Source organism: Squalius cephalus (genome assembly GCF_949319135.1).
Source record: "Squalius cephalus genome assembly, chromosome: 8".
Taxonomy (NCBI): domain Eukaryota; kingdom Metazoa; phylum Chordata; class Actinopteri; order Cypriniformes; family Leuciscidae; genus Squalius; species Squalius cephalus.
This window is the reverse complement of record NC_137129.1, coordinates 45,356,078-45,383,577: the sequence shown is the minus strand read 5'-3', so window position 1 is coordinate 45,383,577 and position 27,500 is coordinate 45,356,078. Positions and strand designations below refer to the sequence as shown.

Genomic DNA, 27,500 nt, shown 5'->3' with positions numbered 1-27,500 from the left:
CCAAAAATAATGTCGGCACAATTATCACAAATAAAACAATCGACAAGCACAACTACGCAATTTGATTACAATTAAAGGCTAAAGTGTGTAGCGGTGTGTGTGTATTTAGGTGTGTGTGTGTATGTGCATGTGTGTTAATATATGCGTGTGAGAGTGTGTATATATGTGTATGTGTGTGTGTTTGAGCGTGTATGCGTGTGCATGTGTGTGTGTGTGTGTGTGTATACTGACATACATACAATATAATGAAAATAAATAACCATCTTTACTTTTCCGGAAGCGTGTCCCGCACAAGAGGATCACGGCAGTAAAGCTTCTCTCATGATCCTCCTCACCTTGACGAAGTACAGTGGCCGCGGCGAGCTCTTCTGCTGTGGACTGAAGTCTCTGAGGACCCTGTGAATGTCCTGCCAACCCCAGACGGTGGAGCCCATGGGCCCCGGGGCCTTGCGCACACACACACTCAGCACGTTCAGCAGGACCCGCACGCAACTCTGGAAATGCTGCTCGAAAACACCAACACGTGAAGGAATATGTAGTTAAAGAACATTACACAACCACACTATTTTCACATGTAAAAAAAGAAAAACCTAATTATTTTTATTAACAAATATAAATAAAATGTGGTAAATATACAGTCAAATATAGCCAGACCAGATATAATTTTTGATTTTTTTTACTAGTGTGTGCAGGACACTATAGTTCATTTCTGTAAGTGAGGAGAGCAAAATAAAGCAAACTGTGACATATTATACCCAGAAATTATAGTGGACTACCAGTCAAATTTATAACAATTTGGGACCAAAAATTATTTAGACACTTTGAGCTGATCATGTTTTGCTGAAGTGTGTTTTCTTTAATTGCTATTGCGACCTTTTTACACACAGACTGAACAAACTGAAGCATTGCTTGGTGATTGGTTGAGCTAAACTGGTATTATCTAATTGTGTAGTTAAATTTAACAGCTGACAGATATTCAACATAATTCATGTGTGAGACAGTCTAACAGAAGGACGGACAAAACCTGTCAAATATCAACTGATCTGATAACTCTGAGTTCTTGTCATATTTTATTACCATTTTCTAAACTATGGCGAATAAACTGTGATAATTTCAGAAATGTCAGAATAAATTTTGGTTTGACTATATATTGCTCATTGTTAGTTCATATTATCAAATGTTATTGTGAAGAATTACCCACTTTTCCTTATACATTCATATTGTACTAAACGTACTGCTGAGTGAGAAAGTTTATGCCAATAACTAAAATGTGTGATGCTAGTGAACGCTAGTGAGATGTGTAATGCTAGTGAGATGTGTAACACTAGTCAGATGTGTAACACTAGTTAGATGGGTAGCGATAGTGAGATGTGTAACACTAGGGAGATGTGTAACGCTAGGGAGATGTGTAACACTAGGGAGATGTGTAACGCTGAGATGTGTAACACTAGTGAGATGTGTAACCCTAATGAGATGTGTAACGCCGAGATGTGTAACACTAGTGAGATGTGTAACCCTAATGAGATGTGTAACGCAAGTGAGATGTGTAACCCTAATGAGATGTGTAACGCTAGTGAGATGTGTAACCCTAGTGAGATGTGTAACACTAGTGAGATGTGTAACGCTAGTGAGATGTGTAACGCTAGTGAGATGTGTAACCCTAATGAGATGTGTAACGCTAGTGAGATGTGTAACACTAGTGAGATGTGTAACACTAGTGAGATGTGTAACGCTAGTGAGATGTGTAACGCAAGTGAGATGTGTAACCCTAATGAGATGTGTAACGCTAGTGAGATGTGTAACCCTAGTGAGATGTGTAACCCTAGTGAGATGTGTAACGCTAGTGAGATGTGTAACCCTAGTGAGATGTGTAACGCTAGTGAGATGTGTAACGCTAGTGAGATGTGTAACGCTAGTGAGATGTGTAACGCTAGTGAGATGTGTAACCCTAGTGAGATGTGTAACGCTAGTGAGATGTGTAACCCTAGTGAGATGTGTAACGCTAGTGAGATGTGTAACGCTAGTGAGATGTGTAACGCTAGTGAGATGTGTAACGCTAGTGAGATGTGTAACCCTAGTGAGATGTGTAACACTAATGAGATGTGTAACGCTAGTGAGATGTGTAACGCTAGTGAGATGTGTAACGCTAGTGAGATGTGTAACCCTAATGAGATGTGTAACGCTAGTGAGATGTGTAACACTAGTGAGATGTGTAACACTAGTGAGATGTGTAACGCTAGTGAGATGTGTAACGCAAGTGAGATGTGTAACCCTAATGAGATGTGTAACGCTAGTGAGATGTGTAACCCTAGTGAGATGTAACCCTAGTGAGATGTGTAACCCTAGTGAGATGTGTAACGCTAGTGAGATGTGTAACGCAAGTGAGATGTGTAACGCAAGTGAGATGTGTAACACTAGTGAGATGTGTAACCCTAGTGAGATGTGTAACCCTAGTGAGATGTGTAACGCTAGTGAGATGTGTAACGCTAGTGAGATGTGTAACGCAAGTGAGATGTGTAACACTAGTGAGATGTGTAACCCTAGTGAGATGTGTAACGCTAGTGAGATGTGTAACGCTAGTGAGATGTGTAACCCTAGTGAGATGTGTAACCCTAGTGAGATGTGTAACGCTAGTGAGATGTGTAACGCTAGTGAGATGTGTAACCCTAGTGAGATGTGTAACGCTAGTGAGATGTGTAACCCTAGTGAGATGTGTAACGCTAGTGAGATGTGTAACGCTAGTGAGATGTGTAACCCTAGTGAGATGTGTAACGCTAGTGAGATGTGTAATGCTAGTGAGATGTGTAACGCTAGTGAGATGTGTAACGCTAGTGAGATGTGTAATGCTAGTGAGATGTGTAACGCTAGTGAGATGTGTAACGCTAGTGAGATGTGTAATGCTAGTGAGATGTGTAACGCTAGTGAACGCACCTGCAGGGACTCTCTGCTCCCCGTGAGTCGAGTGATGGGCCTCATGCTGCTCACCTTCGGGATGAACCGGATTCGGGATGTTACCGTGGTCTTCGGGAACTTCAAGGCCTGAGACGGAGACAGGGCCCTCCACTGGCCCTTAGACAGATGAACTCTGACAACAAACAATCAGATCAGGACCAGGACCAAACACTAGCACACTGATAAACATTTCTCAAAAATATAGCTCATTAAAGAGTTTTCAGAGTACAATAATATTAAACAAAACAGGTCATATTTCTTATTGCAGTTATACAATCAGGTTCAGGGTGTTTTTAATAATTAGCATAAATTAAATTCAGTACAAACAATACTACCAGTAGTACAATAAGATTTATTTTTCACTGCAAATATATATTTATAGAAAACATTTTAAAATAAATTTCTAGTTGAATATATTTATATTTAATATAAATATGCAAAATGTAATATAAATATATACTTTTTTTTAAAGTGTGTGTGAAAATGAATATATTTAAATATAAATTTTACATATACCTTTATATTAAAATTACATAATTTTCGATTAAAAGCATCTACAAAATAAATACATAAAAGTTTAAAAGAACTTATCTATATGCTGTCATAAATTAATAGCATAAATGGTAAAGTAAAAACATTGTGGAAAAAATAAAGTAAAAACAAAAATATAGCTCATTAAAGAGTTTTCAGAGTACAATAATATTAAACAAAACCGGTCATATTTCTCATTACAGTTATGCAATCAGGTGCAGACAGTTTTTAATAATTAGCATAAATTAAATTCAGTACAAACAATACTACCAGTAGTACAATAAGGTTTATTTTTCAATACAAATATATATCCAGTAGTCAACATTCATGTATAACTTTGATGAAAGGTTTTGATCCACTTCAAATGTTGACTACTGTATATTTAGAAAACTTAGTTGAATATATTCATACTTAATATAAATATGCAAACATTTATATAAATATATATAAAAAAATTGTGTGAAAATTAATATATTTAAATACATTCTACTTATAACTTTATTTAAAATGTACATAATTTTCGACTAAAAGCTACAGAAGCCCTGAACCGCAACGTACGTAAAAAAAAAAAAAAGTATGTAAAAAAAAAAAAATAATTATGTAAAAAAAAAAAAAAAAGCTATCATTTCGAGATTAAAGTCGAAATGTTTCGAGATTAAAGTCGAAATGTTTCGAGAATAAAGTCTTCCGTGGAAGTTGTGTGTGTGCTTGCCGTTATTTCACATTGCCGCACAGGCATTCATGCGTGTGTGTGTGTGTAAACTGGATCTACACAAAATAATAGCTTTTTACTTTTATCTGGGCTTTCAACAAAGGGATATTCTACAGGTCTACCAACATGACATTAGGCTATAGGACGTTATAAAATATACTGTCAGACTGGATCAAGATATCCAGCTTTATGAATGAATGCATGAATGCATGAATGAGGCATTTATATAGCGCTTTCATATGTCTACTGTAGGCCTACACTTAAAAGCGCTTTACAATCATTTCAGGGAATCTTTCCTCAACCACCAGTGGTTATTATATTTGAGGAAATCACGGGATCCGGTCAAATGATTGGATACAGAATGATGCACTTAAAATGTATCCAGAACGTACGGTGCCTATTATAGACGGCAGTTCGACTTCACAAGCGCATGTATTTACACACACACACGCACGCACACGTGTGAAATAACGGCAAGCACACACACACAACTTCTACGGAAGACTTTATTCTCGAAACATTTCGACTTTAATCTCGAAACATTTCGACTTTAATCTCGAAACATTTCGACTTTAATCTCGAAATGATAGCTTTTTTTTTCTTTTTTTTTTTACATACTTTTTTTTTTTTACATACTTTTTTTTTTTTTTTTTTTACGTTGCGGTTCAGGGCTTCCGTAAAAAGCATCTACAAAAAAAAAAAAAAAAAAAAAAATTCTAAGTTTAAAAGATCTATGTACTGTAAGAAATAAATAGTATAAATGGTAAATGGTATAAAAACTAATTTTATTTACAATAATGAGAAGTGAGCAAAAATGTGCTTATTTGTCATGAGAAAAACCCCCATAATCCTAAAAACGGGTTTCTACTCAAATATGATTTCTTATGTCTTTTGAGGTGTGTCGTGAGTCACATGACTGTTGTTCCGCGCACCTGAAGGCCATGTCCTGTAGTTTGCTCCAGACTTCAGCCCTGTAGAAGCGCAGCGCGTGTTTCTGCCCCATGCTCTCGGTGACGTAGAAGAGTGCCCGCACCAGACCCACCACGAACCCACTGAGCGTCCAGGCCAGGAACTGAGCGCAGATCCACTCTCTGTAGCGATGCTCACTGGCGCAGTGACCTACAGCAACACATCAGCTCAGTCACTCATCAAGCTCTTCACTGTTCATTTACTGCCAGTGAGACACAGAGAAGTGGATCAAAAGACAAGAACGGGTATTGTTCAAAATTCATGTATAACTTTAATGAAAGGTTTTAATCCACTTCAAATGTTGACTACTGTACTAAGGGTTGGGAATCGAATACTTGTTATAAAATAAAATTTTCGATTCCTCTTTTTTTTTCAATGTGACTTTAAATCATTCAAGCGAGAGATTCACACTGTTTTCAGGCGCGTGTGTATCAGTATATTGGATCAGTGCAGCTCTTAAAGTGACAGCAGCCTAATATTCTTGGCTGAATAACTTTTGTTACTATATTTGTAATATATTTTATTAATAAAGTGCAGTTTTATTTTACATTTGATTAGTTTCTGTACCTGAAAATCTTAAAACACTGTTTATTTCAATCGTATCTTTGTTCAGCTGTGTCTATTTGTTGCGATTGCTAATTTTTTATTTGTTCTTTTTAATTCCTGAGTGTTTATTGTCTTTAATAATGCTTGAAATGTATATTAGTTCGGCTAGTTGTTCTTCTATGGTATTTATAAACCACAGGAAAACGCTTTTTTTTGTTCATGATTTTCAGCAACAATTAGCTAACAATTAGCTTTGCAATAAGACTAAATGTGAATGATATCTAAGTTGTTTTTACCTTATTGGAATCGAAATTAGGAATCGGAATCGTTAAGCAGAATTGAAATCGGAATCGTTAAAAAATCAAACGATACCCAACCCTAAATATACTATCATAGTTTTTATTAATATTAGCAATTAACAAAAATTTTTTTTAATTAGTTTTAGTCAATTTGTTGAGTATTTTTGTAATCTTTAGTTTTTTTAATATGCTCATATATTTTTGTTTTAGTTAGTTTTAGTTATTTTAGTACTTCAAATAAATGAATGATGAACTTTATCTTGGCAACTAGCTGAAATATAGTTTTTTTATTTTATTTCAAGTAATGAAAATGTTTAGTTATGGTTTTAGTTCTAGTTAACGATAACTGTTTTTTTTGGCTTCAAACAACCAAAGTTGTAATAAATAAGAGTTACGAATAAAGGCGTTAAAGACGCACGTTTCTTGTGTCCCAGCCAATGGCAGGCCTTAACCTTCATCTTCCACATCAGCTGGTCCAACGGGAGGCGCTCAAATTTCCCAAGACGCAGGAAGTTCTTCACATTGGACAGGAAGTGAAGTCGATTTTCCTGGGATCCCCAAAGTTCCTCAGGAACAACGTAAAGCAAGCATTCCCTAACAAACAGATACACCCTGTACGCGGAGAAGTGCAATTTGAGCAACGACTCCATATCTCGCGCGTCTTGAGTCCCAGAGCACTTCCTGTGCAGGAACAAGGCGTACGGGCACTTCCTGTGCTGGCGTAAGAGTCGACTGAACAGGGGAACCATCGCGAAGAAACGCTTTGGAAGTTTCTTCGGTCTACCCTGCGTGTTTAACTCTGATTGGAGGAATATCATCCGGACGAGATCCGCCCCCTGCAGACGTCTAGCCCCGCCCACATCTTTCAGTTTCCTGTTGAGCAGGAAGCTCTTCATGCCCCGCCCATTATACAGCATGCTAAGAACGCGTATCGAACAGTGTGACGGTCGAGGAGGGCGTTGCTCCGCGGGTTTCCAGCTCCGAGATCCGTGATTTGCGGCCGACGGCCCGTCGGATTCATCCGTAATCAGTTTCCGCTTCTTCATAACAGAATGTTTATCGTGCTTCTCGTCATCTCTCGCTCTCTTTCTTGAGACTGTTAACGTCTTAGCGTCTGTTGTGACCGTCTTAGCGTCTCTTGCGAACGTCTTAGCGTCTCTTGCGATCTTCTTAGCGTCTCTTGGGATCTTCTTAGCGTCTCTTGCGTTCGTCTTAACGTCTCTTGCGTTCGTCTTCCACGGGACACCGGGATTTTTCCACGTTTGACTCGAGACGTGGCTGAGGGAAAACCCGGACCATGCGCGCGGGATTAGCCGGTCGTACACGGGCTCTCCGCACACCTGTAGCAAACACGAGGGCGGGACGGTAGCGAACACGGCGCAGTCCTGTAGCAGGTGCCGCGTGACCTCGGTTCCCAGACGCTGGTTGATCCGCTTCCACAGCTCGCTCGTGCTGATGTACGCCGCCGTCTGGGAAACGTCTCCGTGGAACCGGAACGGATCCGAACAGGCCGTCACGTCATTGCACTGATAGCCGAATCCCAGGACGTTCCTCAGCTTCTTCCGTTTAATGTGGTTTAGGGTGAACGCCAGAACCTCCGGAAGCGTGCTGAGCTGAAATAAGACACATAATATATCATTTAACAGTGATTATAGTTTATAAAGTTACAGTCAAACCAATTTTTATTTTACTAGTGTGTGCAGGACACTATAGTTAATTTATGTAAGTGAGGAGAGCAGAATAAAGTAAACTGTGACATATTATACACAAAAATTCTTTATACAGTGACTACCAGTGACATTTATAAACAATTGGGACCAAAAATGATTGGGACACTTTGAGCTGATCATGTTTTGCTGAAGTGTGTTTTCTTTAATTGCTAATGCTCTTTTTACACACAGACTGAACACAATGAAGCATTGCTTGGTGATTGGTTGAGCTAAACTGGTATTATCTAATTGTGTAGTTAAATTTAACAGCTGACAGATATTCAACATAATTCATGTGTGAGACAGTCTAACAGAAGGATGGAGAAAACCAGTCTGATAACTCTGAGTTCTTGTCATGTTTCTGACAGGTTTCTACCAAAGTACATTTCTGAATGTGCTGAGTCTGGGATTTAGTGAGTTTGAAGTGAAAGTATTATTATTACTCAATATTATTATCTAATTTTTGACATAGGTGGCTTTGTTAGAGGCTTTTGCATCTTCATACAAGGTAATCAATCCTCCAAAAAACATGATTACTTACTACACTTTTACTATAATAAAACCATGGTTCATTTTCGTAAGGGACTGAAATGTAATCAACCCAATAAAGCCTTCTGAATCATATTTAATACATGACAATTTAAGGCCTCTAAATTATCAAAACTTTGCTGAAACCCCAGTTTGTTTTGATGTGTAAACAAACGAACTGTCAGAAAGCGCTGAGTGTGAGGTACCTGTGCGGGCACGCGCTGCTTCTGTGGTGGCGTGAACGAGCATATCATCAGTCCTCTGACGAGATTTTTAAAACGCGCTCCGTCTCTTTCCTCCAGCAGAGCCGGCTTCCGTCCATCAGAGAACACAAGCCCATCTGTGAACTCCTCCAGAGTCTGCACGACGGGATATAACGATCGCAAAATGCCAAATACATATTTGAACCCGCCATCTGTCGCGTCGCGTCGAGACATGAGTCTGTGTGTGTTTGGGTTTCCCGCTTCCGGCGTTTCGCCTCGGGTGACGGGTCGGGTCGGGCGTCGCGCGCTGCCTCTCCACCAATCGAGAATCATCTGTCACATGACCCTGATGTTAAGACGAGTTAAAACGCAAATTAAAGCTACGTATCTTTTTTTTCTTCGAAATTACCAGAATTTAAATAATTAGCGAGTACATAAACAAAAAAACAAAAAAAATGCAAACGGTGTTTTGACTTACCGTAAAATTACGTTTGATTTTAGAGCGGTCGGGGCGGATTTCCCGGGAAACGGCTTATTTCCATCTTTCTTCCGTGCAATCATGTGTTAATTAATTGTAATTAAATTACTTTATAAGCATGTTAAAACAGTAAATAGCAAGCAGATTATCAGAACAATATTATAACTAAATTATGACTTTACAATAAACAAAATAAATGAGAACAATGATAAATAAAACGGTATTTAACAAATATATGTAGCATTTTATAATTGCATTTCATAATTTCTTAATATACTGTGTATATAGTAAATTTAAGTTTATTTTTAATTACATTTTTTGTTTATTATTTTATGCTCATTTTGAACACAGAGCACTTGCTTTTTGCAAATGTACTATAACATCATGGTTTTTGGACATGGTATTCGCATAATATCTTGCAAATGCACCATAGTATTCTTTAAAGTATCATGTAAATACTTTTGTATTTAAATAAGAGAATCATTCAGTACCATGGTTTTGATAGCATCACTGTACTACGGCACAGCAATAAGGGATTGTATGCAGCAAATGCTATTCATATGCACTTTTTCATAGTTTGATAGATATTGTATTTGTTAATATTACTTCATATGCAATATCATTGATATTGACCATGATTTACCATGATTTACCATAACACTAAGTATTTTTAAAGGATTACCCACAATGCAATTTCAGTAAAGTTTAACTAAAACACAAAAACTCACTGTCTTAGTCCATAAACATGTTTATTAATATTGCATTAAAAAGATGAGTCCGTTCTCAGACTCCCAGAGTCAGTGTTAGACCATGAGGAGGTCAGCAGGAGGAGGTCTGAGAGGGATCTGACCCAGAGTAAAGCGCTTGGCTGTGAACTCCTTCAGTTCCTCGGCTGTCAGGTCGCTCTGGGCCGTGAACAGACTGTCTCTTGAACTCCCAGCAGAATCTGCAGCTCCACTGAACACACCGCTGCTCTGACCGAAGCCACTGCTCGCGACCGGTGCCGAGGACCCGAACCCGGAGCCCAATCCTCCCGCAGACGTCTTGAAGCTGAACCCGGCTGCTGAGCTGGGCTTATTTTCTGCAGCTGGCGGGGCAAAAGAAAAGGAGGTCGCAGACGGAGCGGGACTGCCGAAACCTGATGCCGTCTGAGCAGTGCTGAACACAGCGTCTCCAAACCCAGGTGCATTCTGGGTATGTGAAGCTCCGAAGTCAGTTTTGGACGAGGCAAAGCTGAAGCTGCTGCTGCTCTGAGGGCCGGAACTAAACCCTGAGAAAACAATATAGCTGTTTACTAAAAAAAAAAAAAAAAGATTTCCCATTTTCAAAGGGCTGATAGGTTTCATTTAAATTTATCGGCATATTAGCTCCAAACAACACAAAACATTTGATTCAATTTTAACTAGTGCTGGGCAACGATTAATCGCATCCAAAATAAAAGTTTGTGTTTACATAATATATGTGTGTGTACTGTGTATAATTATTTTGTATATATAAATACACACACATGCATGTAAATATTTAAGAAAAAAAAAATTATTTATCGCGATTTATCGCAAAAATCTTACTTTGTTTTTTAACCTCTAGAGGGCCAAAATCAGAGTGTACCTTTAACACTGTTATTTTCCTGTTTATTACTGTGAAGAAATCCAGAACAAACCTCCTGCTCCAAAGCCAGAAGTTGACGTTGATGATGATGAAGAAGTGATTCCAAACCCTGATGGTGTCGCACCGAACCCCTGTGATGGCGTCTGGGAACTGGAGTTATTCAGCTCTGAGATCTGAGGACATCAACAACACGATTTATTACACAGCTCTGTGGAATAGTCAAGTCACCTTCATTTATATAGTGCTTTTAACAATATGGATTGTTTCAAAGCAGCTTTACATTGATAACATTTGAATTTGAATACTTGATTCTGATTGGTCAATCGCACAATCCAGCGGTATATTATTCCCAGATAACAACCGCTGAGAACAGAAACACAGGCTCATCCGGGTCACTGAACTACACACTCGCTAGGAACGGGTTTTCTTTGTGGAAGTTTTGCATTTGGTGAGCTAATAAAATATTAAAACTCAGTCAAATCAATATTTTGTGTAGTTATTTAATTATGCCATCCAGTATCGTGGACTTGCTCTCTCTTGTTTCAAATAAACACAGCGGCGGCCATTTTGTGACTACTGTTTGGTACACTGTTGGATTATAAGATACAAACAGGTACAATTTTAAAACAATTTAATCTGAAATCAATATCTCTTATATTTAATCATGTATCTCCATAATTATGTATGTGTTGAAATGCTGTGTAATAAGTGTTATGACTGTATACCGTATCTCTTAAATGTCCGTCTAGTTTGATCTTTCCGCTGAAACTGCTCTCTCCGCGGAAGCTTTGTGTTTAAAGAACTAATAAAATATTTAAACTCAGATTAATATTTCGTCTAATTATTTACTTATGTGGCAAGTATCCGTGTAATAAGCGGGATAATGTACATCAAGCCGGTTGTTATCTCAGAATAAACCCCTTCAGGCTGATGAAGACCTGATCCTGATCACCCGGTCGGGTTTATTCTGAGATAACAACCGGCTGGATGTACATTATCCCTTACTGAAACATCATCTTACCACACTGATCTGAGTGGAGCTGCTCATGGTGCGCAGCTCCTGAACTCTGCTACTCCACTGGTTGGCCAGCAGTTGGACTGAGTTCACCTGAAACACCACACAGGATTACATGAAATGCTCAGATGCAGCATCATGGGAAATAAAGTCTCTTGAATCTGCTCATTCACTGAAGTGGTTGTCTTACATAAGGCTGTATATCACCAGACGCTCGGGAGGAGTAATATTCCTGTCTCAGCTCCTCTGGAGACAAGTCAACAAACCCTGCAAAATATCAAGAAAAGATTAACAAATATAAAGATAAAAACCTCCCGTTGTCTAACTGCAAAATAATGCAGCAGCTTAGTGCCAGCAGGTCATGTTTGTCAGACATTTTCTGAAGATGAACATGTTTTTTCACCCGTGCAAAACTTATTTGCTTGAAAGGCAAAAGACTGACAGCTAAACTGACCTGAGATCTGTGCGTTGAGGACCGAATAGCATGAAAACGGCCACTGGCCAGAAGTCTGCCAGGCCTCCATGTCTGTCTGGATTGTCTCTCTGAAATACAAATATGCAATAAAAACAAAATGTGCATCAATGTATTCACAGTGCTTCACTTTTTCCACATTTTGTTTTGTTCCAGCCTTATTCCAAAATGGATTAAATTCATTATTTCCCTCAAAATTCTACAAACAATACCCATAATGACAACATGAAAGAAGTTTGTTTGGAATCTTTGCTAATTTATTTTAAAAAAAATCACATGTACATAAGTATTCAAAGCCTTTGCTCAATACTTTGTTGAAGCACCATTGGCACCAATTGACCCTTCGCAGGAAGATTGACAGTCGATCTGACCAATCATAATCTGTCATCCGCCATTTTTGTCCGACAAAGCAGTCAGGAGAGTTAGTAGATTAACGTTGGAGGATTTGAACTTGAAAAACAAGTGTATAGACGTCTTTCCACGGTTGAAACAACATTCCTTCTGTTCATGTTTATTTGATGCTATAAATGAACTGAAATGAAGATTTCTTTTTCTTTTAAAAGTTGAGACTTTGTTTCATATCAAAAGTAAGCTGGTCTGTCCTGTCTGTCAGCACGCTGTCGGTTTCCGCGATGTGTTGTTCACGGCGTGAGAACACGGTGTGGCGTGAGAGAGGCGTCGCTTGTCGGACATAGCAACAGTAACTAAAGGGGGCGGGTCTTGTCAAATGGTCAATTACAGCCTCAAGTCTTTTTGAGTATGATGCTACAAGCTTGGCAGAACTATTTTTGGGCAGTTTCTCCCATTCTTCTTTGCAGAACCTCTCAAGCTCCATCAGGTCTGATGGGGAGCGTCGGTACACAGCCATTTTCAGATCTCTCCAGATATATTCAATCGGGTTCAATCTGGGCTCTGGCTGGGCCACTCAAGGACATTCCCAGAGTTGTCCCATAGCCACTCCTTTGTTATCTTGGCTGTGTGCTCAGGGTAGTTGTCTTGTTGGGAGATGAACCGTCTGCCCAGTCTGAGGTCCAGCTCTCTGGAGCAGGTTTTCATCACGGATGTCTCTGTTCATTGCTGCATTTATCTTTCCCTCGATCCTGACTAGTCTCCCAGTTCCTGCCGCTGAAAACATCCCCACAGCTGATGCTGCCACCACCAGGCTTCACTGTAGGGATGGTATAGGCCAGGTGATGAGCGGAGCCAGGTTTCCTCCAGACATGACGCTTGCCATTCAGGCCAAAGAGTTCAATCTTTGTTTCATCAGACCAGAGAATTTTGTTTCTCATGTGCCGTGTTTCCACCGAAATTACCCGGAACAATTTGTCCCAGAAATTTTTTCCCCCCCAGACCTCTTGCTAGCCGTGTTTCCACTGCGGTCTAAAGTACCGTGAAGATTAGGCAAATTACTCCGGTGACGTAGGACTGCGCTCTACAGTTCCCGCTGGATTTCTTCCTCTGAATTTAAGCTTAATAAAGCCTGAACCTCGTCGTTGGTCCATCAGTCGTTTTTTTAGACTCCATTGTTGATTCAAATAGCAAACAAATGTTACTGCATGCACCGCAACAGATGGTGGTTGAAATAAAATGCTGTGTGGAGTCAAGCAATCAAAATGCGGCATGAACTCAACCAATCAGCATGTTCAGCGCCCAAGTCCCAACCCTGAAAGTTCCTGAACTTTGAAAAAGTACTACCTCGCAAGCAGGGACTTTCGGAGGGGGAAATATTTACCCGGAACTTCATTTAGACCCTGGTTCCAGCGGTGGAAACACATGAGTACCAGCCCAAAGTCGCAAAGTTCCTGCGGTGGAAACACACCGAGTACCAGCCCAAAGTTCCTGCGGTGTAAACACACCGAGTACCAGCCCAAAGTCCTAAAGTTCCTGCGGTGGAAACACACGAGTACCAGCCCAAAGTTCCTGCGGTGGAAACACACCGAGTACCAGCCCAAAGTTCCTGCGGTGTAAACACACCGAGTACCAGCCCAAAGTCCCAAAGTTCCTGCGGTGGAAACACACCGAGTACCAGCCCAAAGTTCCTGCGCTGGAAACACACGAGTACCAGCCCAAAGTCCTAAAGTTCCTGCGGTGGAAACACACCGAGTACCAGCCCAAAGTTCCTGCGGTGTAAACACACCGAGTACCAGCCCAAAGTCCTAAAGTTCCTGCGGTGGAAACACACCGAGTACCAGCCCAAAGTTCCTGCGGTGTAAACACACCGAGTACCAGCCCAAAGTCCCAAAGTTCCTGAGGTGGAAACACACCGAGTACCAGCCCAAAGTCCCAAAGTTCCTGCGGTGGAAACACACCGAGTACCAGCCCAAAGTCCCAAAGTTCCTGAGGTGGAAACACACCGAGTACCAGCCCAAAGTCCCAAAGTTCCTGCGGTGGAAACACACCGAGTACCAGCCCAAAGTTCCTGCGGTGGAAACACACGAGTACCAGCCCAAAGTCCCAAAGTTCCTGCGGTGGAAACACACCGAGTACCAGCCCAAAGTTCCTGCGGTGGAAACACACCGAGTACCAGCCCAAAGTTCCTGCGGTGGAAACACACCGAGTACCAGCCCAAAGTTCCTGCGGTGTAAACACACCGAGTACCAGCCCAAAGTCCCAAAGTTCCTGCGGTGGAAACACACCGAGTACCAGCCCAAAGTCCCAAAGTTCCTGCGGTGGAAACACACCGAGTACCAGCCCAAAGTCCCAAAGTTCCTTCGGGTGGAAACGCGGCTATGGTCAGAGTCCTTCAGGTGCCTTTTGGCAAACTCCAGGCGGGCTGTCATGTACCTTTAACTGAGGCTTCCGTCTGGCCACTCGACCATAGAGGCCTATATTTGGTGGAGAGCCGCAGAAATGGTTGTTCTTCTGGAAGGTTCTCCTCTCTCAACAAAACGCTGGAACTCTTTCAGAGTGACCATCGGGTTCTTGGGCTCAATCCCAATTCACCCCTTCCCCCTACCCCTTGGCCCTACCCCTCCGTTTTGCGCGTTCCCGTGAAGGGGTAGGGTTGTCTCGATTCTCTTTTGGTTGGAGGGGTAGGGGTAGGGGGAAGGGCCAGATAGCCCTTGAAATGAAGATTTTTCGGAACCACACTTCAAACGAAGGGGTATGAGAAATGTACCTGCATTCACCGGCTACAGAGGCAACATGGCTGCCAATAATCATTTTCTTTATGTCACATTCAATCTTGTGTTCATATTTACGGTCATGTTCTTCAAAGAGACGTTTGCAAAAAAAAAAAAAAAAAAATCACTGAAGTTCGTTAACGATAGTCCCGTAACATATTTTTATGTCTGATAACTGGTGAATGTAATTGCGGCAGGGAATTGGCTTATCTTTTACCGTATGTCTGCTATGAACGCATTGTTTTCTTGTGGTTATATGTGATCACGATATAAACAAACAGTGCTTACACAGTTTCGTGCTTTTTGCAACATGATCAACCAGTTTTGTATGTTCTTTATCAAACAGGGACACCTGAGGAAACCCAGAGGCTCATTCGTTTTCGCACTGACAATGAGCAACGTTTCCTGAAGTCCACAAATAATACTTAGGCGTCGAAGATATCGTCATCTCTGTTGTTTTCTGCGAACTTCAGAAGAAAAATGCACAAAAATAGCTGTAATTCACGCAATTGAGATGACTACAGCTGACGACGGCATCTTGGAAGTTTGTGATAAACATTGGCGCATCTCCTGTGACATAGGCGCTAGCAACGACGTATAATGACGTGTAACGGTGTAGTAGTGGCGTCCCATTTCTTAGGGGAATATTTTCACCCCTACGCCTTGCCACTCTGTTTCAAAGGGCAAGGGTAAGGCGAAGGGTTAGGGGTAGGGGTAGGCGAAGGGGTATAAAATAGAATTGGGATTGGGCCTTGGTCTCCTCCCTGATTAAGGCTCTTCTCCCCCGATGGCTCAGTTTGGCCGGTCGACCAGGTCTAGGAAGAGTCCTGGTGGTTCCAAACATCTTCCATTTACGGATGATGGCCTCCACTGTGCTCATTGGGACCTTTAATGCTGCAGAAATGTTTCTGTACCCTTCCCCAGATATGTGCCCCGGTACAATCCTGTCTCGGAGGTCTACAGGCAATTCCTTGGGCTTCATGGCTTGGTTTGTGCTCTGACATGCACTGTTAACTGTGGGACCTTATATAGACGAGTGTGTGCCTTTCCAAATCATGTCCAATCGACTGAATTTACCACAGGTGAACCCCAATCCAGTTGTAGATACATCTCAAGGATGATCAGTGGAAACAAGATTGCACCTGAGCTCAATTTTGAGTGTCATGGCAAAGGCTGTGAACACTTATGTACATGTGATTTTTTCGATGTTTATTTTTAATAAATTTGCAAAGATTTCAAACAAAGTTCTTTCACGTTGTCATTATGGGGTATTGTTTTTTAGGAGAATTTTTAGGAAAATAATTAATTTAATCCATTTTGGAATAAGGCTGTTACATTACAAAATGTGGAAAAAGTGAAGTGCTGTGTACAAGCAGTCCTCCCCAAAAATGCATAAGCGTAAACTGCACTTACACATGTTTTGCATTATCATTCGTTGAGTTCTGTCCAGCTTTATCAAAGTTGCTCGGAGAGTCAAGTGCTGAGAATCTGTTCTGGTTGCTGAAGCTGAAGTCAGAGCTCTTGATGTCTCTGGACGTTCCGCCGCTTCTGTTCCAATCATTACCGCCGCTTCTGTTCCAGTCATTACCGCCACCTCGGTTCGAATCACTACCGCCGCTTCTGTTCCAGTCATTACCGCCGCCTCTGCTCCAGTCTTTACCGCCGCCTCTGCTCCAGTCATTACCGCCGCCTCTGTTCGAATTATTACCACCACCTCTGTTCCAGTCATTACCGCCACGGGAGAACGAGGAGGGCTGGGTGAACTCACCACCAGTCCGTTGAGATGGGTTTATCCAGACGCGGTTCCCATAGCCTGCAACAACACGTTACTTTGGTCACTGCCGTTAACATTCAAAAATAGTTTTTTAAAAATGGTTATACTGTTACTGTTATATAATGGTTAAACTAAAAAAAGTTATACTGTGTGTTAAAATACACTATATTGCCAAAAGTTTATGGACCTGCTTTGTGCACTGACGCGCAGTCATGTTGGATCAGGAATATCCCTAAACTGTTCCCACAAAGTTGGGAGCATGAAATTGCCCAAAATGTCTTGGTATGCTGAAGCATTAAGAGTTCCTTTCACTGGAACTAAGGGGCAAACCCCTGAAAAACAACCCCACACCATAACCCCCCCTCCCCCAAACAACCCCACACCATAATCCCCCTCCACCAAACAACCACACACCATAACCCCACACCATAACCCCCCCCCACCAAACAACCCCACACCATAATCCCCCTCCACCAAACAACCCCACACTGTAACCCCCCTCCACCATAACCCCCCCTCCCCCAAACAGCCCCACACCGTAACCCCCCCTCCCCCAAACAACCCCACACCATAATCCCCCCTCCCCCAAACAACCCCACACCGTAACCCCCCCTCCACCAAACAACCCCACACCGTAACCCCCCCCTCACCCAAACAACCCCACACCATAATCCCCCCTCCACCAAACAACCCCACACCATAACCCCCCCTCCACCAAACTTTACACTTGGCACAATGCTGTCAGGCAAGACCATTCTCCTGGCAACCGCCAAACCCAGACTCGTCCATCAGATTGCCAGACAGAGAGGCGTGATTCGTCACTCCAGAGAACACGTCTCCACTGCTCTAGAGCCAAGCGGCGTGCTTTACACCACTGCATCCCGTGCTTTGCATTGCACTTGTTGATGTGAGGCTTGGATGCAGCTGCTCGGCCATGGAAACCCATTCCATGAAGCTCTACGCACTGTTCTTGAGCTAATCTGAAGGCCACATGAAGTTTGGAGGTTTGTAGCTGTTGACATTGCAGAAAGTTGGCGACTTCTGTGCACTGTGAGCCTCAGCATGCGCTGACCCCGCTCTGGGATTTTTTGTGGCCTACCACTTCATGGCTGAGTTACTGTTGTTCCCAACTGCTTCCACTTTGTTATAATACCACTAACAGTTGACCGTGGAATATTTAGTAGTGAGGAATTTTCACGAATGGACTTATTGCACAGGTGGCAAGGCAACCGATCACGGTACGGCTTGAATTCACTGAGCTCCTGAGAGCGACCCGTTCTTTCACAAATGTTTGTAGAAGCATCTGCATGCTTAGCGCTTGATTTTAAACAACTGTGGCCATGGAAGTGACTGGAACTCCTGAATTCAATGGAGGGGTGTCCTAATACTTTTGGCAATATAGTGTACTTATGGTATTAATTTACATTTTAATTCAATACCAGTGAAAAGTTTGGACACACTTTTAAGATCACCTTCTGATCTCAAGGTATATATAAGATTTTTGTTGACAAACATAATTACTGCTTATGTCATATAGACATACATATACATACATAGACCATAGTATTTATACAGAATTTCCCTTGTGAAAACACTTTTTTTAAAAGAGTACTTATTATATATGATTTAAATGTTAAACAATATACTTAAATGTGAACTGGATGTAATGTAAAGTGCATGACATTTGCAAATCTAATGAAAATGTATTTATTATTGAATCCAGTTATTTGAACTTTAAGACTCATCATTATATGCAAATGAAGTTGATAATAATAACTTAGTTATATCAAAAAACACTACAGTTAAATAAGTTATACTTAAATAAATAAGTAGCCTGCTTTACATGTTCTTAACTATGTTAGTCAACACTTTAAAACACTTTAAAATGAGTACTTATTTACACTTTAAAAACATGAAAAAATATTATTAAAATTTGCTTTAAAGTAAAACATTTCATTTGACATTTTTACAAAGTGTACTTACGTGTGTTAAGAAACAGTTATGAAACTTGAAAGTACAGTTAAGCTGCCTTTCATTTCATTAATATTATATTATCTAACTTAAGACTTGAAGTACACTTTCAAAGTGTTAACAGCATTATAGTGTCCAAAAACGATATAATCTCGATGGTAATATATAGTTGTTTAGTAAGAGACTATATCTGGATGCTATCTTGCTCATGAAAACCCCAATCCTGTGAACTGAGAGTGTGTGTGAGTCGTGAGAGTGTGTTCATGTCTGACCTCCTCTGCTGGGCTGTTGTTGCTGCTGGTTTCCTCGATTATCTCCTCCTCCTCTTCCTCCTCCTCTCGGATGCTCATTCCAGCAATTATCTCCATATCTACAGCGACCTTGAAGAAAGAAGCTGCACACTGTCATCTTTAAACTCTATAGACAGAAATCATGTGGTGTTGTGGGACAGAGCTTGACGCGGCTCCTCAAACGACGCGCACCAGCATGACGCAAGACGCACATTTTGGACGTAAACAAACCGTTTCAAAATAAAAGTCTTGATGCGGCGCTTCAAACAGAGTTTAAAGTCCCCCTGTAGTCAATAATTGTATCCCTTTAAACTCATCTTTGATCACCAAAATGACATATTGACATATATTTAAAGTTTTTTCCCTGGAAAAAAATTCGTCATGCCTTAAAATAGCTTGAAAGTAACTCTACACCCTTGCCTCATTTAGTATACGCCGATTCATGAATATGCAAATTAGCCCCGCCTCCACTCACTCACTCAGAGATCCACTGGTTGATGAGATTGGTTATTAGTTTATGACGTGTTTTTGAGACTGTCTTTGGTTCACTGCAGTTTGACTTATGAATTTACACATGGTTTATCTTAAAGCATATTAACAACACCACATAGACATACTGTAAACAACATTAAAAACTGAATTTTCACCACAGGGGGACTTTAAAACTCTCTTTCACATGAAATAAGGATCTAAACAAGGCTTTGATCAGTAGTATTTCAGTGGAATAATTTAATTTTAGTGTAATGACAGTTTTCTGTTTTTGAAAACACTCTAGTTAGAAACTTTAAAGGTAATAATAATAATAATTAAAAATACCTTTCTGAGAATAACTCAGTTGTTCTCTAAAATGTCTGGCATGATGACAGCAGAACTGAGGACAGGTTTTAGAAAGGGACTAAATGTACATAAATATAAAATGAACCGAACCTAAATAAATGGATGCCAAGTATTTTTTTTATATAACTTTTTATACCTTTATTAAAGAGGTCAAGTTAGAAAGTCATGGTGAGGTGCACGATATAAAAAAACATTGGATATTCTTTGAAAAAATGAAAGTATTAAAAAAACACTGTAAACGTGGCACATAATTGATATAGAAGATTTGTTGATTCAATGTTATTTTTAAAGTTATAGTGTGATTGAGATTATACTACAATTTTACAATAAACAAACACTATTACATTTGTTATTCAGTATTCGAGTTATACAGAGTTGCATTAATTATAAATTACTCAATTTATGAATTGCACACTTTTTGAAACAAGTCCAAGCTATAAAAATGTTCTCCCTTGCATGGGACTCAATTTAGGGGTATTTCCATTTAACTTGCCATAAATACATTTGTGATGCTTGCAAATGTAACATTTTCTCTTAAATGACATTTAAACACATTTGGTCCGCAATCATCTATTCAGATCAGATTTTTTACATTTATATTAAGGGTGATTCTCCAACTACAGGCACTTTTGTTGTCCCTGGCCTTTTTTTGTAAATAAATAAACAAACAAGTGCACAAATAAACTGTCATTATGAAGTTCATGCTCCAACATCATAGTAACCACCAAATCTTGCCCCTTTTTTCTTTTAAAAATGCTTTTGCATGGCTGTTTATTAGCAGATTTTGCAGTTTTATGCTTCTCCCCAACCCAGACTGGCTCTCTTTGAATGTTAGAAAATTATATTAAAGGATCGATTTAAAAATATTTTTTAACATGTTTGTCTTAAGGACAAATAAAATAATATCATACCATCGAAATTCCATATGTATATCATAATTTTAAACTATTTTTGGAATGAAATAAGTCTGTCCCCAGGTTTTCCGTCATTTCCACCTCCTTCAACAAAATCCACTTTAATAGATCCACCTTAAATATTTTATTTACTTGGTAATCATGGAAATAATAGTGAAAAGGACATATTAGTTGAAGATGAAACTTCAGGCACATGTGCTCTTCAGCACAAGAAAATAAATCAAGATAACTCAAGCTTTTATACAGAATATTTTTATTCAGCGTCATTTCCACCTTGGCTGTAGTTCGGTTGAATTATGTACAACAAATATGAAAATAATGTATTTATGTTTATTATGAGTAAACAACATAATAAGTCCAAAAGTAGCTAAGCCTGACATGAGGGTGTGCTAATATTGCAGAAAAACTGCTAAAATGTCAGTTCCACCTCTGAGAAATTTGAGGCGTAGCTTTGCACATGATATATGCTGTTTTTGTGCACTATTGGCATGTTCTCATGACATATTTGTGCTTTTGGACTGAGAACTTTATATATCACCATTCCAGTACACTCTAAATTTATTTTTATTTTTTCTATATTTATATGAATGTTTTGAGCAGGTTTATATAATTTGCATATCATTTGTAATCATTATTTTTAAAACTATTAGGTATACTGTTCAACTCATATATGTTAAATAATAAAATACATGGTTAAAAATATTTTGGACTGGCAATTTAAGTAAAAATAAACAGAAATAATCTTTCCACCAGAAACCGTAATTTCCACCACTTTCCACCACTACAGTTTTTAAGAAAAAAAATAAGAATAACCAATGATGTGGATCTAAATGTATTTTAAAATAAGTAGTAATAGTTCATTACTTACAATATATGTGTGAGTGACTTATAATAAACATAGACCTGAGCAAAAATGAGATGCTGTAGGCAAAAATCCCAACTCGTGGCATTTAGCAACTTTAAATGAAAATGCATTAAGTTCATGAAGTATTAAGATTTATTTTGTTACATGATTAGGTAGCCACTGATGTTGTTGACAGATACATAATCTTATATAACAATTTTACAAAATTAATTGTAATAAAATACATAAATTGAAAAGTGGTGGAAATGGCATGGCTCTTCAGAAAAACTGTTAAAAATAATAATAATCCATGGAATTCTAAAACTGCCCACTGTTACATTGTGTTAGAAGACAAATGAATGAAGCTAGGAAGATTGTTTTAAGAGTGTTTTAAGAGAGTGAATTTTACATAAACTCACAGTGCCAAAAGTGCTTCTAGTTGGAGAATCACCCATAAACGCACTTCCCGGTTAATAAAGGTGTGCGTCAGGGGCGTAGTTTGTGGGGGGGTTGGGGGGGAGATAACCCCTCCAATATTTATATCTATGCATTACAACCCCCCCAATATTTATACCATGATCACATGAAAAATATGCAGACCCAAACTTCAACCCCCCCAATGTTTAAACCAAATCTACGCCCTTGTGTGCGTGAGACTCGTGCCGTTACACGCAAAAACTGGACCAACAGCGGCGCTGGTGACATCATATAAGCAGACATCAGTTCAGGAGGCGTCCGCCAATCAGACATCAGCTCAGGCGGCATCCGCCAATCAGCGTGCGAGGCGACGCACGCGGAGCATGGAGTTACTTGATAGACACGCCGAATTGACCAATGAGCGGCCTGTTCACATCAGGCGGGGGCGGAACCTTGTTAACGGAGACGGGCAGGTATTAAAGTTTATCGGGATACCAGTATCAGTGAGATGCCAGTGGAGCCCAGCGGTCTGTCAGCTCTTTACCTTCTGGCAACATCTTTCTCTAAGCTTTATTAAAACAGTCAGTGAGATGACGATCCTGGAGATGAGCAGTGTGCTGATCGAGAAGACCGTGGAGAAGATGAGTGTGACGTCACTGCTGCTGGCGGCATCGGTGTTCACGCTCACACTGGCGTATCTGAGCAAACTGATGTTCAGAAAGCAGCTCGAGGGACATGAAGTAAGTGCATATTAATAATAACAAGCAATTCGGGAACTTTTTATACCTTTATTAAAGAGGTCAAGTTAAAAAGTCATGGTGAGGTGATCATAAATCATAAATAAAACACATAACAGCTCACATGAGGCGCACAATTACATATAAAATACAACAATAAAATGAAAATTCGGGACCTGATTGTTTCCATAAGTGCGCTGTCTATTGTGTCATCTAGAATATAGATGTTCCCGAACTATCAGTTATATGACACAATAGACAGCGCTCTTATGGAAACAAGCAGTTCCCAAATTTTCATTTTATTGTTGTATTTTATATGTAATTTTGTGCCTCATGTGAGCTGTTATGTGTTTTATTTCTGATTTCTGATTTATTTTCCTGTACAGCACTTTGGTTGTTTTAAAGTGCTTAACAAATAATGTTGGATTGAATTGGATCTATAAAGTGAATAAAATTTGTCACGTGTCATCTATCTTTCTAATGTTCTTTTTATACATCCTTCATTCACTATTCATTTGTTTATCCATCCTTCTGAATATATATCAATTGATCGTTCAATCTCTCTATGTCTATCTATCCATTGTCCATCGTCCATCTATCCTTGCATCATCCATTGATTTATATATCTAACCTTCCATCATTCCATCTATCTATCCTTCCACCGTTCCATCTGTCTATCATTGATCATTCCGTTGTTCAAAACGTTAAACTTCCATAGATTATAGATTCAGGGCCCACAACTTAAACGATTTCAAGTATTTAGTTGTTTATTTGTACATAATTTGGGCTTCCAGCTCATAAATACCACGATTTGAAAAATTTGAATATTACATGAAATCACACAGTAATTACACAGTGATACCATGGTCATTGAACCAGGCTTTGGTTATTTTGGCAGTGTGGGCCGGTGCAAATCCTGCTGGGAAATGAAGTCAGCATCTCCATAAAGCTTGTCTGCTGAAGGAAGCATGAAGTGCTCTGGAGATGTCCTGGTAGACGTCTGCGTTGAGTGGACAGCACAGTGGACCAACACCAGCCGATGACATGGCTCCCCAAACCAACACAGACTGTGGAAACTTCACACTGGACTTCAAGCATCTTGGATTGTGTGCCTCTCCATTCTTCCTCCAGACTCTGGGACCTTGGTTTCCAAATGAGATGCAAAATTTGCTCTCATCAGAAAAGAGGACTTTGGTCCACTGTGCTTTATTAAATCCAGAGTCAGCGCAGCCGTCTACCAGGACATTTCCAGAGCACTTCATGCTTCCTTCAGCAGACAAGCTTTATGGAGATGCTTCCTTCATTCTCCAGCAGGATTTGCACCGGCCCACACTGCCAAAATAACCAAAACCTGGTTCAATGACCATGGTATTACTGTGTAATTACTGTGTGATTTCATGTAATATTCAAATTTTTTGAAATCCTGTTTTCGTGGGTTTTATGAGCTGGAAGCCCAAATTATGTACAAATAAACAACTAAATACTTGAAATCGTTTAATTTGTGGGCCCTGAATCTATAATCTATGGAAGTTTAACGTTTTGAATGGAATTATGGAAATAAATAAACTGTTCCATGATATTCAAATTTTTTGGAAAGGGTCTATCGTTTCATCTATGTATACATGGGCGTTAGTTTGGTTTGTGATGTGCTGGGGACAGAGACGCATTCGGAAGTGCTGGGTACAATCAGGCATTCATTTTTTTTTTCTCTTTCGCGCAGGTCATGTTTTGAAAGACGATGTCCTGTAGCTCAGGCACGGCCCCACTTTTCAACAGGCCCACCCAAAACTTTTTTTCACAAAAAAAAAACTTTTACTATATTCTAATTTTGTCAAGAATTATAAAAAATCGGAAATAAGCTCATAATTTGTGCTAAAATAGTCTAAATGTTTAGTTTTAAAAACCATTTTAAAAAGCTGGTTATATTTTGATGTTTCTGCGCAAGTTCAGCAGACAGTGAGGTTCGGGTTTGTTCCGATCAGAGCTCGAGCGGAGAGCGCATTTCTGAATATTCCGCTCCGCTCGCTCAACCCAGATGTGCTGAGCCTGGTTCAATATGTGGAATAAGGGCTGCCTCCGACTAGAGTTTTTTCTAGTCGACTAGTAGTTGTTCATTTAAGCCATTCGTGGACAAATCGCCCCTTTATATTAATTTAATTACTTATATAGCCTACAGGATAATGAGCGTTTAAGTAATATAGCCGCACTCAAGCGCACGACCGCACGCATAAAGCTTGCCACAAAGAACCGGTAAAAGTAATGATTAGGAATGTGTCTAAATTAGCAAGGAGACATTTAATTGTTTATTAATAAACTGGTGTTTTCTGTGTCGCTGCAAAGATGAAGTTTGCGAGGCGGACTCGCCATGAACGCCAGAGAGAAATGCACATTTCATATGGATTACATAATCAGAGAGTAGCCTATTTATTTTTGTTTTGAATATTTTCGTTTAAAAGTAGACATTTCAAGCTTTCTATAATATATAGCCTATATTTCTCAAATCTGTGAGGCACAAGCTGAGTTTCAGCGCCCTCTAGTTCACGTGCAATGCAAGTGATCGTGCCGGCGCCTTATTACATTGTCTGCTATATATTTGCTTCTTATTTATTAAATACAGGCAATTGGTTGATAAAACATTCATCAAAATTGAGATACAATTTATACAAAACAAAACTTAATGAAGTGGTCAAAATCATGTTTTACCCACTCCATGTCTCATATTGCGCATCTCATGATGCATCATATCTTTCTCATGCTGCATGCTCACTTTCATAATCAACATTGATTAAATTAAAAAAATCCACCTCAGAAATATCTATCCACCCTTCCATCATTCTATCTGTCGATCCTTCTATCTATCGTTCCATCTATCTGTCTATCCACCCTTCCATCATTCTATCTATCATTCCATCTATCCATCCTTCTATCTATCTATCTATCTATCTATCTATCTATCTATCTATCTATCTATCTATCTATCTATCTATCTATCTATCCTTCATTCTTCCATCTATCCTTCTGTCTATCTTTCCATCTATCTATCCTTGCATCATCCATTGATTTATATATCTAACTTTCCATCATTCCATCTATCTATCTATCTATCTATCTATCTATCTATCTATCCTTCTGCCGTTCCATCTATCATTGATAGCTCCATTGTTCCATCTATATATCGTTCCATCTATGTCTATCACCCATCAATCCTTCCATTGTTCCATCTATCTATTTATCCTTCCATCATTCTATCATTCCATTTATCGATCTATCTGTCTATCCCCATCATTCTATCCATCCTTCTATCTATCTATCTATCTATCTATCTATCTATCTATCTATCTATCTATCTATCTATCACACCTATAAAGGTTTATGTCAGCTTCTCTCCTTCCCTCAGAAACTTCCTCCTCATATCCCGTCCAGTATTCCTTTCCTGGGTCACGCTGTGGCTTTCGGCAAGAGTCCCATAGAGTTCCTGGAGCAGGCGTACGAGAAGGTGAGCGTGAACTCTCAGACTCGAACCCAGGCTGTTCTCTGATCTGATGATGATGATGATGATGATGATGATGATGATGATGATGATGATGATGGTGTTGTCTCTCAGTACGGGCCCGTGGTCAGCTTCACCATGGTGGGGAAGACCTTCACGTATCTCCTGGGCAGCGACGCGGCCGCGCTCATGTTCAACAGCAAGAACGAGGATCTGAACGCCGAGGACGTTTACGCGCGCCTCACCACACCCGTGTTCGGCAAGGGCGTCGCCTACGACGTGCCCAATGCGGTAAGATCCCGCTGCAAAACCTGGAAATATCACAGAATATTATACATAATATAATATTATATATATAATATTACATAAAATAATATATCTGGCAAACCTGGAGAATGTAGATATTACAATATTATAATTGTTTCACCAGCTAGAAATGACTCTTTGTGGGTACAATCTAAATCAAATATTTTTAAATCCTTAAAAATGATCATGATTTTAACGGTAAAAGACTGTAAAAATACTTTCCGTTTCTGTACTGTATACGGTGAATAACTGTGATCTAATCATACATTTAATATAATTTTACAGTAAAATACTGTTAAATTTACAGTTTTTGGAAGTGAAAAGTAATAATTTATATTACTTTATAATGAAAATTTATAGTTAAAAAACTTAATTGACATTCCCACAATTCCCTGCGTGACACTTCACATTTGATGTATTTTTGTTGAATTAACTGTTTTTTCATTTTTTTTCTAATCACTTATGTAGATTAGGGTTTTAAGTTACATTTAATGTTTATTGCATTTTAAAAGTTCCTGTGTGTTACCATGATGTTGTTTGTGATGAGCTTTGATTCATCATGTGACTCTCATCTCCGCTGTGATTGGTTGTTGTCAGTGTATTACAATGATACAAAATATATCAGTACTTCAGTAGATCAGTAAATTAACATTAAATCAGATAATGAAATACCGTTTTTGTTATTATAAATTTAAGTTAAGTTTGTAAAACCTAAGATGTTGCCAGAAATTTACCGTAAAAAAATATGGTAGCAATCAACCACAGCTGCCAGTTTT

The 27,500-nt window shown here is 39.5% G+C and overlaps 3 protein-coding genes across 3 annotated transcripts in view; 1 reads left to right on the top strand and 2 right to left on the bottom strand.

Moving 5' to 3' along the window:
* The window catches only part of tert (telomerase reverse transcriptase), a 21,688-nt gene extending 12,803 nt beyond the window's left edge, over positions 1–8,885 (bottom strand). Inside the window, exons 1-5 of the mRNA XM_079879816.1 lie at positions 8,453–8,885; positions 6,428–7,622; positions 5,128–5,314; positions 2,932–3,085; positions 336–503 (exon numbers count right to left, since the gene is read on the bottom strand). Coding sequence (XP_079735942.1) covers positions 336–503; positions 2,932–3,085; positions 5,128–5,314; positions 6,428–7,622; positions 8,453–8,782 — 2,034 coding nt within the window. The 5' untranslated portion in view covers positions 8,783–8,885. The remainder of the gene's footprint in view (positions 1–335; positions 504–2,931; positions 3,086–5,127; positions 5,315–6,427; positions 7,623–8,452) is intronic.
* A 379-nt stretch (positions 8,886–9,264) lies between these two features.
* nup42 (nucleoporin 42) lies at positions 9,265–19,419 on the bottom strand. The gene is made up of 7 exons (XM_079879905.1): positions 19,162–19,419; positions 16,558–16,957; positions 12,005–12,093; positions 11,741–11,817; positions 11,557–11,643; positions 10,588–10,708; positions 9,265–10,197 (listed from the first exon to the last, which is right to left on the bottom strand). The coding sequence occupies exons 1-7, from the start codon at positions 19,295–19,297 to the stop codon at positions 9,731–9,733; spliced, it is 1,377 nt and encodes a 458-aa protein (XP_079736031.1). The 5' UTR covers positions 19,298–19,419; the 3' UTR covers positions 9,265–9,730.
* Positions 19,420–22,633: 3,214 nt separating this feature from the next.
* The window catches only part of cyp51 (cytochrome P450, family 51), a 21,202-nt gene continuing 16,335 nt past the window's right edge, over positions 22,634–27,500 (top strand). The window contains exons 1-3 of the mRNA XM_079879890.1: positions 22,634–22,931; positions 26,326–26,424; positions 26,533–26,709. Coding sequence (XP_079736016.1) covers positions 22,782–22,931; positions 26,326–26,424; positions 26,533–26,709 — 426 coding nt within the window. The 5' untranslated portion in view covers positions 22,634–22,781. The remainder of the gene's footprint in view (positions 22,932–26,325; positions 26,425–26,532; positions 26,710–27,500) is intronic.